Source organism: Panthera leo, chromosome A3 (genome assembly GCF_018350215.1).
Source record: "Panthera leo isolate Ple1 chromosome A3, P.leo_Ple1_pat1.1, whole genome shotgun sequence".
In the NCBI taxonomy this organism is placed as follows: domain Eukaryota; kingdom Metazoa; phylum Chordata; class Mammalia; order Carnivora; family Felidae; genus Panthera; species Panthera leo.
The window spans coordinates 102,372,427-102,386,984 of NC_056681.1; the positions used below are offsets into that span (position 1 = coordinate 102,372,427).

Genomic DNA, 14,558 nt, shown 5'->3' on the forward strand with positions numbered 1-14,558 from the left:
AGAAAAAAAGGCTAAAATTCAGTGAGCTAAGCTTCCATTTCAAAAAGGTAGAAAACAGGGGTGCCTGGATGGCTCAGTCAGATAAGTGACTGACTCCTGATTTCAGCTCAGGTCATAATGTCACCATTCATGAGCCCCACATTGGGCTCAGTGCTGAAAGTGCAGAGCCTGCTTGGGATTCTCTCTCTCTCTCTCCCCCTCCCTCATTTGCTGTGTGTGTGTGTGTGTGTGTGTGTGTGTGTGTGCGCACGCGCATGCGTGTGTTCGTGCGCACACACGTACTCTCCCTCTCAGAAAGATAAAAAAGGTAATTATAAAGAAGATAATTAAATTAAAAACAAATACACAACACAAAGAACATCGACAAAGCCAAAAGTAAATTCTGTGTAGATTAAAATTGGTAAACTAATCAAGACTGAATAAGTAGAAAACAAAGAGGGTACAAATAACCAATGTCAGAAATGAGAAAGCAGCTTTCACTGCAGATTCTATAGACATTAAAAAGATTATATGAGGTTATTATGAACAACTTTATGGCAGTTTGAAATTTTAGATCATGTGAAAAATTCCTAAACGCAATTCACCACAGGAATAGAAACTATTAAAGTTCCTATGGTAGTTTAAATGTGGGCAAAATTCCTTGCAGCCAAATGCCATCAAGAGGTGGAGTCTCCTACCCCTTTAACCTGGGTTGACCTTGTGACTTGCATTGACCAACAGAAAGTGGTAAAAATGGACCTTGACGGTTCCATTTTTGCTCTCTTGGACCGTTGATACCACCAGATAAGGAAGCTGGTCTAGCCTATTGGGAGAGAGGCCACTTTGAGAGGTTCTACATAGTCTCGACCTGTTTTGTCTGTTCTTATCACAGTTCCTTTAGCTACATGGAGCAGAACCCCACTCAAGCTTACCCAGGCAAAGGGGGTTGGCTGAATACAAAGAATCTGAGGACTCAATCCACAGCCCAAGAAAACTGGAGCTGCGAACAGAAAGCCAGCAGGACCCAAGCAGCCCTTTTAGGGACCACAGAAGCTAATCACAGTCCTCCCTCTACCTGGGTTTTCCCTGCTTTGGGCTTCCTGGCATCTGTTAGCTCTTGCAACCCCGATGGCAGGACTTCTACCTCAGCTCCCAAGCCAAGTGACAACTTTCTTTGTCTTAACGATCAAATCCTGAGGAGACACTCTGGCTCGTTTTTCCAAGCCAGAGCACAAGACTTAGGCTTCAAATAGTCAGTCCAGTCATCACTGGTCAGTCACTTCTAATTTCCGGAAGTCTGGAGTCACCCACAGGGGGAAGCGACATGTCTGAATGAATCTGGCTGCAGGTCCTGGGCACACCAACTGGGCACCTGGGGTTCTTTCTCCTACATACGTGTCTGTCTGCCTTCTGTCCTTTAGGACATGCCCCTGCTGGGGAGCGTGTAATCAAATAGCTGGGCCCACAGAACACGGACTCCTGAGGAGAAATGCTCAGGAGCTGCAGCAGCCATTGCTGGTCCCTGCCCACATCCACTCAGCATTCTTCTGGGCCCTGAATGCTTACTTGATTCTCCACTACTCTCCGCTCAGGGCTCTTTTGATGGCAGGGCACATGACAACGCAGGCAGAGGTGCTAGATGGTCAACACCCATGGCAACAGCCCCAGTGACAGATGGGGAGTTGATGATCTATAGCCCAACTTCCTTGCCCCTTGGATTGAGCCCACTGACCACGGTGGTGACTGGCCTGATAATGCACCTTTTATTGGCTGCCTTCCTGTCTCACCTCCCCATTCCCTTCCAAATGCTTCTGGAATCACACATTCCAAATATACTATCTGCTCTCCGGTTCTCAGGGTTGGACTCTGGAAGAACACAAACGAAGGCAGAAGTCCAGGGCAGCAGACTCTAAGCCACATTCCACAATGCAGCCGTTTTCAATAAGAAAGCCAGTATTTTTAGCCCCATCGCCTAGTGTGCATGTCTATCACACAACTGGCTCAAAACTCAGAAGGAAAAGAAGTGTGATATTTATTGCCCTCCAAGCCTCAGGTAAACACTCAATAAAGACTTGGTAAATGCTAAAGTGGAAGGGAGAGAGAGCCTTTTCCCATGTCTGTGCAGGAGACAGGAAGTGGCCGTTGACAGAGTTAACAAGGGAAGAGGAGTCAGCTTAACCCTGGTGAACACGTCCTTCTTTGGCACGGTAAGTGAAGCTGGGGAACAGAGGAGCAAGGTTTCTGCCCAGCCAGCTCTCCAGGGGCCCCTCAGGTGCTGAAGGCAGGAATCAAAGCCCGGTATATAGAGTCTTTATTTATTGTAAGTCCTGCTGTCCAGAGAAGCAAGACCCACATCCAGGGTCCTCATGACTTCACCTGGCCACTCTTCAGGGGTGGGGGCATCAAGTGGCCACTCACGTCTAGTTTTCCTACGGCTCAAAGAGTCCTCAGGAGGCAGGAAGCGGCTGTGCCTATAGAAAAAACACATCAACACCTACTAGCACCTACTTTGTGCCCGGCCCTGGGACCACCACCGGGGAGATTGCAGCAGAGGCTGCCCTTGCCAAGTCCACAGTCTGGAGGGGGAAAGTATTAAGTGATGACCATGCCATCTGCCATGTGAACGCGTGAGACACAGTGAATTGTCACTGGGAGCAGGGAAGGCTCCATTTACTATATTTACTGAGCACCTCCTCCGTAACGTTGTTACAGGGCACTGAATGAAGCAGGCACAAATCTCTAACTCGAGGAAGAGACAGACAACAAACAAACAACTAAAAATATGTCAACTGGGTAAGTTCTACGAAGAAAAGTAAATCAGGGTGTGTGGAGGGGGAGGTAGAGGTAGCACTTCTGTCAGCTACATGAACATAAGACGTCCTTATATCATGTTTTCTGAGATGAGACTGGCTACATGTTTGCCACTTTGCAGAGCAGAGAACAGAGACTGGCATCTCGCTGCCCGCAATCAGGTGGGGAAAGCTGCACCTGGGATGCCATTACCCAGAAGGAGGAAGATGGGGAGGAGGAGCAGGTGTGGTGGTAATTATTCTGAGTGCACTGACGAGCTATGACAAGGCTGTAAAGGGGAGAGATGTGACCTAATTGCCATTTTTACAAGTTCCTCTGGCCGCCAGGGGAGAGTAGACTTGGGGGGCGGGGCAGGATGGCCACAGGGAAGACCAGGGAGAGGCTGGCTGCTTATGTAGGGAGGGAACAACTAGCCCTAAGATGGGAAGGTGAGGTCTTTACTGTTCACATGCCCAAACAACTCGGAAAAAAAAAAAAAAAAAACAATGCTAACGTATGACCAACATATAGACTAAGAAACTAATGTGAACGGTATGAAATTACTAAATATTCTCTAAGAATTAAAAGTCCTGATAAAGAAGATGTGGTTTATATATACAATGGAATACTACTTGGCAATGAGAAATAATGAAATCCTGCCATTGGCAGCAACGTGGATGGAACTGGAAGGTATTATGCTGAGTGAAATAAGTCAGTCAGAGAAGGACAGATATCGTATGTTTTCACTCATATGTGGATCTTGAGAAACTGAACAGAAGACCATGGGGGAAGGAGACAAAAAAATAGTTACAGACACAGAGGGAGGGAGGCAAACCACAAGAGACTCTTAAATACAGAGAACAACTGAAGAAGGGTGGGAGTGTGGGGGAGAGGGAAAGTAGGTGATGGGCAATGAGGAGGGCACTTGTTGGGATGAGCACTGGGTGTTGTATGGAAGCCAATTTGACAATAAATTATATTCATTAAAGAAAAAAACAAAAGTCGTGCTAGTGTCGGCTGTTAGGGCCTGAACTTTTCATTTACTGCTGCCTTATCAAAATGAAACAAAACAAAACAAGGACTACAGGGCCTGTCAGAAAGGTATCTCAACGTTTAGCCAAGAACTTCTCTGCAACAGGCAATAGAAATGAAGCAGTGACAAGGCAGTAAGATATAAGCCATGATGGAGGGAGCTCAGAGACCATGGGTGCCTGGGGATGGGGATAGGCCAGCATGGGAGATTTCCAGAGGGAGGTGATATCTAAGTTGGAATAGCAAGTAGCCAGGTGGCCTAGAAGGGCAGTCCAGGCAGAAGGAAACAGTTGGGTAACAGCCTGCCAGCAGGACAGACATGCATGCACTCGAATAACCCATGTTCACTGGGGCTGGAACGCAGGGCTTGAGATGGAAAGTAGGGAGTGGTGGGGCCAGAGTCCACACCATGCAGGGACCTATAAGCTGTTCCAGAAGTGAGATCTGGCCTGGTGGAAATGAAGAGTCATGGAAAAGTTTCTTAAGGGAAGCAGAACATGGTCAGATTTCCTCTGGGACTGCTCTGGAACTATCAGAGAGAATAGATTAAAAGGGATAATACAGAGCCATGGAGGCCCAAATGAGAGGGTGTTAAGAGGGAGGTGGTACAAAATGTGACTTTTGTCTTAGGAGCTCACAGTCCATCCAGTGGGGGGAGACAGTGAACATCTAAAGTAGTGTTTCTCAACTTTGTTTTTTTAAACATTTATTTATTTTTGAGAGAGAGAGAGAGAGAGAGAGAGAGAGAGAGAACAGGGAAGGGGCAGAGAGAGAGGGAGATACAGAATCTGAAGCAGGCTCCAGGCTCCAAGCTGTCACCACAGAGCCCGATGCAGGGCTCAAACTCACAAACTGCATGATCATGACCTGAGCTGAAGCTGGATGCGTAACCAACTAAGCCACCCAGGCACCCCTCAACTTTGTTTTTATTACTGCTCCCCATGAGGTCTTTATAGACATTTTTTAAAAAAACTGCAGTCACCCACAAAATTTTAATACCGTAGTTATACTGCATATCTGTTTATGTACTATATTCATTAAAGAGAGTAAGACTTACCCCCCTCACCCCCATCCCAGTACAGCTGAGGGGCAGTGAGGAAGGGAACAGAGAGCAGGTAAGGAAGCCTGAGGAAGAACACAGAGAACCCAGCAAGGACCTGGGATTTTGTTCTCAATGTGAATGGGAAGCTATTGAAGAGCTCTAAGCAAACATGTAATGTGATTCATTTTTAGTTCCTCTATGCTCTCTCTGGCCACTGTATGGAGGCAAGTAAGACGAGATTCAGGGGGACCAAGGAAAAGGCTGGAGCAGGGATCCTGGAGGTGAACAGGTCAGGAAAGTGGCTGGACTAAAGCAGGGGCTATGGGAAGGGGCAAGAAATGATCCTGTTCTGGATTCTGGATGCACACAGCGCAGGTCTGTGTGGGGGTAGGGTGGGGCTGGGGATAACTCCCAGATCTTTAGTCAGACCAACTAGAACTGATAAGCCCCTGCCTCACCTCCACATTCGAGGGTGAGCGTGGTGGCTGCACCTGGTCAGCACACTGCAGGAAGCGGCGCACGTGCTCTGCACAGTTGCCCACTGCTGCCTCATTCTGTCGAAGACACTCCTCAAAGGCCTCAAAAGGCTCAGCACAGGCCTGGCGGATCTGCCGGATGATTGGGCTGTGGAGGTAGGGCATTTCAGGCATTCAGACTTCCATTCCACTGCCCACCTCACCCCCTGCCTCCCGCCACACATTGTCTCATTCTTGCCCACACTCACTGGGAGGATGTGCATTGAGCGATACTCATCTTAAGGTGGTGGCAGTCCCGCTGCCATGACTCAGGCTTGGCCGCCACACACTGGCCATATTGCTCCAGCTCCCGGCCACAGTAGCGAGCAGTGACCTCCAGGGCCGCCTGCCTGTGGAACATAATGGGCTGAGGATAATTCCAGGCAACAGACAAGAAAGGGAGTTCTGGTCTGGGTTGGAGGTGGAAGCAGGAACACTAGGGAGTCTGAAGGATCCTGGGATAGGGTCAGGGAAGTGGAGGGAGAGGAAAGGCATGAGCCCTGGGGAATGTGGAACAGGTTGGAGGGCTTCTGGGAAGATAGTGGAGATCTTTTCCAAAAAAGACCTAATTATTCAAAGGCAAGCCTTGGGATCGTGCAAGAAGGGTCTTGGGAGTCCAGGCATCCCTCAACAGAGCCCTAACTATACTGAATTCTAGGGGAAAAAAACCTGGGAACCCTAAAGGATTTGGGAGTTCCTAAAAAGAGGTTTGTAAGCCCATGTGGTGAGATCTTGGGTCCTGGGGAAGCGTCTCTTGACCAGAGAGTCTTCAAGATTAGGCCTGAGGACAGGGTTACTGGAGGTGAGACTTGAGGCCCTGGGGTAGGTTTGGGGATCCTGGGGTGGGTCTCAGAGTTCTAGAGATGTGGAAGTCCTGGATGAGGATGGGGCTCTGGGACAGCTCTGGAGGGTCCTAGAAGTAAGCTCTTGGGAACAAGATCTAGAAATCCAGAGCGGAATCAGAGGTCTAAGAAAAAGTCTGCGGGCACTACAAGGCAGGTCTGGGGTACTGCACAGATCTGCAGGTTCAAAAAGGTATGGTCAGGTGATCTAGGGGGACGAGCCCGCAGCTCTAAGAACGGGTATAAAAACCGTAAAAGTCCTGAGACAATCCTGAAGTCTGCAGGGTGAGGGACCAGAGCTTAGATCCTGGGGGCAGGGACTGGGTGTTACGGATGGGCCTGAAAGTCCTCAGTTACTACGAGAAACAGGGGCGGAGCCTAAACGTTCAGAGGGCGGGACCTCCCTCTCTCTTCCACGCGGAGATGGAGCTTGTAATAGACGGCGCTGGGCCCTAAGGGTAGGTTCTCCGAGGAACAAAGAGGCCAATCCTTCTTCCCGGAGTGCGGGCCTAGGTTTAGGTCACTGGGGAAGGGAAAGGGCGAAGCGGCAGATCGGAGGTAGGCGCTCCCACTACTCACATCTCGAGGCCGGTGCCGGAGGGAAATCAGTCAGGGAGAAGAGCCCCGCCTTTTCCGGTGCAGGCTGTCATGGCGGCGCCCAGGTCAGCTGTCCCTGCCTCGTTTTTTCCGGTTACAGAACCGGCAAGTTGCCTCGTTCCCTTTAGGACCAACCTGTCATGGCGGCGCCCTGTGTCTCCTTCCGGTCCCGCCTGTATTGGCAGCGCCTGCGCAGCCACCGCGGGCTCCCAGTCTGACTCGGTTGTTGTACCTCTTTCTACTTCCGGATTGCGGGGGCGGTGCCGCAATGCACCGGAAGTAAGGCGCGGCCGCTACTGCGCGAGTTCTTAGTTACCCACTGGGATTTGGTGGCTAGTGGTTACTGCAGTCTATCAGCGTGGCCCCGTTGGTGGCTAGGTTAGGCACGGTGGCTGCGGGCTGCTGGGCGCTGGGAGTCTGTTGCATAGCGCCGCGAGGCCACCATCTGTTTTGCGCAAGCGCTCCCTGTCCCCTCGGGGTGCTGGTTCGTGCGCGCGCACGGAGCGGCGGGAAGAGGGGTCGCAAGAGTGGGACCAGCCGGCCTGGACGTCCCACCGGCTGTACCTGGGTTACCCAACCAGACCCCCTCCTTCTAGGTATAAGCCCAGGAGCCAGGCCGGACTTGATTTTATTTATTTTTTAATTTTTTTTTTAACGTTTATTTTTTGAGATAGAGACAGAGCATGAACGGGGGAGGGTCAGAGAGAGGGAGACACAGAATCCGAAACAGGCTCCAGGCTCTGAGCTGTCAGCACAGAGCCCGATGCGGGGCTCGAACTCACGGACCTCGAGATCATGACCTGAGCCGAAGTCCGGAGGCTTAACCGACTGAGCCACCCAGGCGCCCCCGGACTTGATTTTAATAATGTCTCCATGTGATTATGGGCATGCGTAATTCTTTTTTTTTAATTTTTTTTATTTTTTAATGTTTATTTTTGAGAGAGAGAGAGAGTGTGAACAGGGGAGGGGCAGAGAGAGACACACACACACAGAATCCAAAGCAGGTTCCAGGCTCTGAGCTGTCAGCACAGAGCCCGATGCGGGGCTCAAACACACGAACCGTGAGATCATGACCTGAGCTGAAGTCGGTCGCTTAACCGACAGAGCCACCCAGGAAACCCTTCTTTCTTTTTTAATTTTTTTTTTTTTTTTTTTAATGCGCAATTCTTTCTGATTTCTCCTGGCAGGGTATTGTTTCCACCTCCTGTCCTGTCCTCCAGTGTGAGGCCTGATGGTATGTTTCCCCACCTGTGAGGTTGGGCGCAAGTATCCCTTGGGCAGAGACTAAGCATCAGCCCAGCAGTCTAATATGTAGGGGTCTTCCCAGACTCTGGCCAAAATGAACATAAAATGCACTTCATCTTGGTGTTTGAGGAGCAAGAGCTACTTGTGAGCAAGTGACAATTACTTGGAGTATTGTGTACTTGCTCATCTGTAAAGTAGGGATGATGATATTGACATCTTTTACATAGAGCATAGTGCATGTGAACAGTTTAAGGCACAGCCTGGACCCTCAGGAGTTCTGGATAAGTGAGAGCTGTTGGAGGAGGCTATTACGGTTTTGCTGCTCTTGGTTGGCCCTTGGTATAAGATTGTGCCACTGGCCATCTGAACCTGCCTCAGATGACAGGGACAGGTTTGGAGCCATGGGCACGGGAGGAAAGCTTTTCACCCAAAGCCCTCCTTCTTACTTGCAAAAACTTCCAAGTGTATTTCTGGTAGGAGAGAAGGGGAGGAAACCCCATAAATAGCAGAATATTTTGGCTTCAAATGTGGACTGAATCCTCATGTTTCACATTTAAGTGAAATCTTAACCTGTCCCTTGCCACTTCTCGAGTCTAATCTCGAAGTCTGGGTAATGTGCTTCCTCAAGGGAAGGGGTTCAAAGATCTGGGTTCACAAGTAGAGAAGATGAAGACCCCAGCAAGAGATCCATTCTGGGGAGTGTGACACCTATGCCCCCAAGCTTCTAGGCTGATTTTGGCCTATAGCACAAGAGTGTAACTAAATTTCTCTCTAGGGATCAAATGTCAGGCAGACCTAAGTGACGATGGGGTTTGGCGTGAAGCAGACCTGGGTTTGAAACAGAGATCTTGGACAGAATCTTTCTGCTCTCTGGGTTTCAGTTTCCTCCAGAACAGCTGCTTCAGGATGCCCTTGTGAGCAGAAACCGAAGTGACATCTGCAGAGCAGATGGTTTGGAGCACTTTGTACTTTCCCTTTCTAGCCTTATCAGAATTTGTTAGTATTGTAATTGTTTTCTTATTTTCTGCCTGCTTTAAGACCCTGGAACTTTACAAGGGAAGGGGCCTTGTATCTATCTTATGGTCACCACTGGATTTCCTCCCACCCACCCACCCACCCATAGCATGGGGTCTGGCAGAGTAGTGGTGGAATGAATGAAACCATATGCTCACAGGATTGCGTGAGGATAAGATGAGACCCAGTCATTGACTCGAATGATACTTATTAAGTGCTGCTTTATGTGCCAGGAACTGTTTTAGCTGTTGGGGAAACAGCAGCGACTAAAATAGACAAAAATTTATACTGTTAAAAAGGAATGGGGCGCCTGGGTGGCTCAGTCGGTTAAGTGTCTGACTCTTGATTTCAGCTCAGGTCATGATCTCACAGTTCGTGAGTTCAAGCCCTGCGTTGCGCTTTACAATGACAGTATAGAGCCTGCTTAGGATTCTCTCTCTCCCTCTCTCTCTGCCCCTTCCCTGCTTGCTTGCTCTCTCTCAAAAAAAACTAAACTAAAAAAAAAAGGGGGGTATATGGTGTGATGTTTTGATATACGTAGGCATTGTGAAATGATTACTGCAGTCAAGCTGATTAACATATCCATCAGCTCCCGTAGGTACCATTTCTTAAGTGTGATGAGGACATTTGCGATCTGATCTCTTAGCAGATTTCAAGTGAGGCCTCCAGAACTTGACTCATCTTACAACTGAGTTTATACCCTTTGACCAACATCTCCCCATTTCCCCCACACCCCAGGCCTGGCAGTTACGATTCTGTTTCCATGAGTTCCGCTGTTTCAAGTTCCACATGTAAGTGAGATCATGTGGTGTTTGTCTTTCTGTGTATGTCACTGAGGATATAGTCCTCCAGATAGGGCATGTCAGATTTGATGAGAGGCAGGGAGTGTGATGGGTGGGTACCGGGTGGTGGATGGGAGCGTGCACTTGTTGAATGTGACTGACTTGGAAGGAGTTGTTCAGTGTTTTGATCCCTGGCCAGAGTAAGAGCCACCACTAATGGCAGCACAGAAACAACTTTGACCAGATGATCTGTGAGCTGGCAACAAAGTGAGTCCTGACTCTTGATCCCCCGAGGGGCCCACGTGGCAGGAAGGGATGGTGCCTGAGTATGTCAATGATTTCCTAATGGAGTTATGAGAAGAGCACTGTAATTAGGAGAGGGTCTCCTGGACTTCTGAGAGCTCCTTCTGTCCCCTCAGGTGGCTTTACTGCCACCTTCATCTTCTGGGCTTTTCTATTTTGCCTTTTCTAGAAGCTCTCCCTCTTGATCTTAAGTTTATAGGACATGATGGGTGGGAGGCAGATCCTGACAAGCCCAATACATGTGAGATCTCCAGGCTGAGGACGGCAGTGAGCAGTCACGTTCTTCCAGCCACATTACATCTTTTCTCACTAGTCAGGTGGCTAGTGACGTAGAGCTTCAGGACCACTCCTCCTCTGGAAATAGTGGCACAGGTAATTGTTAGAGGAAACCATATACTCTGAATCGGGGTGGGGGGGGTGTCTCCTGGCCTCTTTTCTCCATATTTTTAAAAATAATTTCAGGGTTTTTTTTTAAGGTCTATTTATTTTGAGAGAGAGAGCAGGGGAGGGGCAGAGAGAGAAAGAAAGAGTCCCAGGCAGGCTCCTCACTGTCAGCGCAGACCCTGATGAAAACTGAGACCGTGACCTGAGCTGAAATCAAGAGTCAGATGCTTAACCGGCTGAGCCACCCAGGTGCCACTTAAGCTCCTTAGTTTAAAAAAAAACAAAAACAAGAAAAGACAGGGAGAAAAAGGAATGCTTTCTTTGAAGCTTAACTTTCACTTCACCAGTGTCTCCTGGATCCCATGTCTCCCAGTTTTTTTCTTCCAGAGCCCAAAGCCTTAGGATTCCTGGGAACTGCAATGAATCCCATCCCTGCCTCTTGCTTCTGGATTCCAGCCATTTGTCACTTCTATGCAGTGGCCAGTGAGGCTTGGAAGAGGGTCCACTTGTTGGGTCCTGCTGTGCTCCACACAGGCCTGTATTAAGGGTGTTGGGTGAGGGAGGGTTTGGGAAGAGGTGAAAGTCATGGCTCTGTCCTAGAGAAACTGACAAGCACTAGCTTAACAACTTAGGTGATGATGGGTGTGCTGCAGAACAGAGGGTGTGGTGCCCTCGTGGTGAGGTCTGCTGGGCTCTGTTCTGCCTCCTGGGGACTGGTCTTAGGCAAGACCTTGACCGCTCACTCAGGGCAATTCTTTCCTCCTCCCCTGGGCTGCTGCCTGGTGCTGGGGTTCCCAGTGGGCCTGGCCACCTCCTCAGCACTGCCTGTGCCTTCCTCATCCACTGCAGATTCATGGGGTTTGAGGCATAGGAGATACAGATTCAGAAGCTGCAGCTGATGAATGGGTCCCAGTGACGATCTCTTCCAGGTCCTCCAGAGCTGTGGGCCACAGGCTGAAAGGGAGGTGTGCAGAAACCCATCCTAGATTAGAGAACATTGCCCTCACTTTCTTGGCTTTGCCTTCAAGAAGTGGTATTTGAGGGGTGCCTGGGTGGCTCTCTGTTGAGCATCTGACTCTTGATTTCAGCTCAGGTCATGATCGCAGGATCATTGGATCAAGTCCTACATCAGGCCCTGTGCTGAGTGAGGAGCCTGTTTGGGATTCTCTCTCTCTCCCTTAAAAAAAAAAAAAAAAAAAAAAAAAAAAAAGTGGTATTTGATGTTTCAAGTAAGACCCTACACCACTTGGGAAGGAAAAGGAACCATGGAAAGGGTTAATTAAGTGGTTTGGTTCCCTTACAGCCAGTCTGGGCTTCCTCACCAATCTCTGTCCACATGGAGGCACCCTGGGAAATTGCACACTTAGAACTCATGCTATCTAACCTGTGCTCCCTAGGGAGCTGAGCCTCAGCGGGATTAGATTCCTGAGGTTGCTATAACAAACTACCACAAACCTGGTGGATTAAAACAACGGAAATGCATTTTCAGGTTCAGGAAGCCGGAAGTCCAAAATCAAGGTGCTGGCTGGCAGTTGATTTCCTTCTGGAGGCCCTGAAGAATCTGTTTTATGCCTGTCTCTCAGCTTCTGGTGGTCGCAGGCAGTCCTTGGAGTTCCTTGGCTAGTAGATGCATTATTCCCATCTCTGCCTCCACTCGCATCACCTGGGTGTCTCTGTCCTCTCCTCTTGGGACACCAAGGCCAAAAACCCAGGGGGCACTTTAACATACATCCCTTTGCCACAGGCTGCCCTCTGTATCATTGTCAGTAATTAATACTTGCAGTTTTGTCAAAAGACTTACTGAGACTGATCAGAGGCCGAGGGCAGTGTGGACAGCCTGTGGGAATGTGTGAAGCACTCCTGCCTGTACCAGCTCTTCCATCAGTGCGGTGGTCTCGTCCCTAGTCCTGTACTGCCTTACCCACACCACAGGGCTGGGCTGGGGCACCTGGTGGGTCCCACATGGGTACTGCTCCCACTGACACTGTCCTCATTGTAACATTTTCCCAACAGGAACGCTTCTTACTATCAAAAGATGTACTACACATACTTGAAACCTCTTTTTTATAAATAGATCTTGTAGTACCTGTTACAACCACTTGGGTGTATGGCATGTCCATTAAATAAAACTCAGGTTACTTTCAAAGACCACAGCAGGGCAATTCATTTTTGTTATATCAACATTCTTGACAGAGACAAATAATTTACTTCATCTTGTGTATAGCTCTTTGATTAAAAATGCACTTTTGGGGGGGCACCTGGGTGGCTGTTAAGTGTCTTGACTCGGCTCAGATCATGACCTCACCGTTCGTGGGTTCAAGCCCCACTCGGGCTCTGCGCTGACAATGTGGAACCTGCTTGGGATTCTCTCTTTCTCTCTGCCCCTCCCCAACTCATGCTTTCTCTCTCTCTCAAAATGAATGAACTTTTTAACTAAATATTAATCTTGAAAAAAAAAAGACATTTGTTTTATAACAACATTCCATTCATATGTGTATCTTGTCTATACCTGTATCCTTTTACTGCATATAGTGATTTGTGTTGTACCAACCCAACATTCCAAGAGATACAGAATATATCACCCAATCCTCTGGCACAAAAAAAAAAAAAAGAGAGAGAATCTTGATCTGAACCTCACATCTTACACAAATACTCAAAATGGATAAATGGATCATAGATTTAAATGTAAAGCATAAAACTGTAAAATGTTTAGAAGGTAACATAGGAGAACATCTTTAGGGTTGAAGAGTTCTTAGGACACCAAAAAGCATGATCCACCAAAACCCAAAAGCAAATGAAGAACTGTGCTCCATATCATGGAATGCTGAGCGGCAGTAAGAAGGAATAAACTACATGCAACAACTTGAATGGATCTCAGGGGAATTGCATTGACTGTTAACAGCCAATTTCAAAAGGTTCCATACTGTGCGATTCCATTTATGCAATATATTTTTTTCTGATATTCTTGAAATGACTAAATTCTAGAGATGGAGAACAGATTAGTGGTGGCCAGGGGTTAAAGATGGGGGATGGAGGTAGGTAGTTATAAAGTAAAAGCCTGAAGGAGCCTTGTGATAGAATAGTTGTGTGTCTTGATTATGTTGGTGGTTACACCAATCTACACATGAATAAAACAGAACAAAACTGTATACACAGATACAAATGAATGCATGTAAAACTGGTGAAATATGTCTCAGCTCTATGAATTGCCCCAATGTCAATTTTAGTGACGAATCTAAAAAGTTTAGCTGGGGTACTAACAGTAGGTGGAAGTATCAGCCAGTAGGTACAATGTATTTTTCCTTATTTTTTTCCAACAGTCTCATGAAGCAAAGCCAGGATATCCTTTGAATGGATATTCTTCTCAGTCTAGCACGATCTGTCTTACAGTTAGTAATAAACACCTAAAGCCAGACTCAAGAAAGAATTATTAGTGAAGTTTAACATCAAAGAGCATGCATTCACAAGTGAATACAACAAAGTTACGTATTGCAAACACTGTTTATAATAGCCAAAGAATGGAACTTTCCAAATACCCATCAACAGGGGACGACAGTATATCCATGCACTGAAATACTGTACACAGGAAAAACAGCCACTGGATTTTAGAGACTGGTATGAAAAAAGAATGTAAAATATCTCAATAAATTTATTACATATGGAAATGGCATTTTGATGATATTACATTAAATATAGTATATGAACATTATTTCTGAGATACGGAAACAACCTAAATGTCCATCGAGAGATGAACAGATAAAATGTACTATATACATATAATGGAATATTATTCATAAAAAAAAAATTCTGCCACATGCGACACAAGTAAACCTGAAGGACATTATGCTAAGTGAAATGAGCCAGTCACAGAAGCACAAACTCTGCCATGATTTCACTCATACGAGGTATCTAGTCACTCACAGAAACTAGAATGATGGCCCGAGGAAAACGGGCAGTTGCTGTTGAACGGGTGTCAGATTCCACTTAACACAAGACGAGTAAATTCTAGATACCTGTACAATGTTGTGCCTGT

At 47.6% G+C, this 14,558-nt stretch overlaps 1 protein-coding gene and 1 long non-coding RNA gene across 7 annotated transcripts; one reads left to right on the forward strand and one right to left on the reverse strand.

Annotated features, from left to right (window-relative positions):
* Positions 1–2,280: 2,280 nt before the first annotated feature.
* Positions 2,281–7,027, reverse strand: CHCHD5 (coiled-coil-helix-coiled-coil-helix domain containing 5). Of its 2 annotated transcripts, XM_042933029.1 has the most exons (4): positions 6,780–7,027; positions 5,568–5,708; positions 5,302–5,467; positions 2,281–2,450 (listed from the first exon to the last, which is right to left on the reverse strand). In XM_042933029.1, coding segments are annotated over exons 1-4 (333 nt in total). In that variant the 5' UTR covers positions 6,782–7,027; the 3' UTR covers positions 2,281–2,426. The 2 variants fall into 2 exon arrangements, with proteins under 2 accessions (XP_042788963.1, XP_042788962.1); XM_042933028.1 differs by lacking the exon at positions 6,780–7,027 and having other exon boundaries at positions 5,568–5,719.
* A 67-nt stretch (positions 7,028–7,094) lies between these two features.
* LOC122216332 lies at positions 7,095–12,679 on the forward strand. 5 transcript variants are annotated; one of them, XR_006200836.1, is made up of 5 exons: positions 7,095–7,393; positions 7,985–8,031; positions 9,703–9,847; positions 10,334–10,513; positions 12,015–12,679. It is a non-coding gene; the product is annotated as an uncharacterized LOC122216332 (long non-coding RNA). The 5 variants fall into 5 exon arrangements; XR_006200834.1 differs by having other exon boundaries at positions 9,795–9,847; XR_006200835.1 differs by lacking the exon at positions 12,015–12,679 and adding an exon at positions 10,899–11,512 and having other exon boundaries at positions 9,795–9,847.
* The last annotated feature ends 1,879 nt before the right edge of the window (positions 12,680–14,558 follow it).

What these genes read in the sequence shown, in the direction of transcription:
- CHCHD5 (XM_042933028.1), bottom strand. Translation starts at nt 5,719, where the DNA reads ATGTTCCACAGGCAGGCGGCCCTGGAGGTCACTGCTCGCTACTGTGGC. An exon ending in GCTCAATGCACATCCTCCCA is followed by an intron (nt 5,468 to 5,567) that starts GTGAGTGTGGGC and finishes CTACCTCCACAG; the next exon opens with CCCAATCATCCGGCAGATCC. An exon ending in GCTCACCCTCGAATGTGGAG is followed by an intron (nt 2,451 to 5,301) that starts GTGAGGCAGGGG and finishes TTTTTTCTATAG; the next exon opens with GCACAGCCGCTTCCTGCCTC.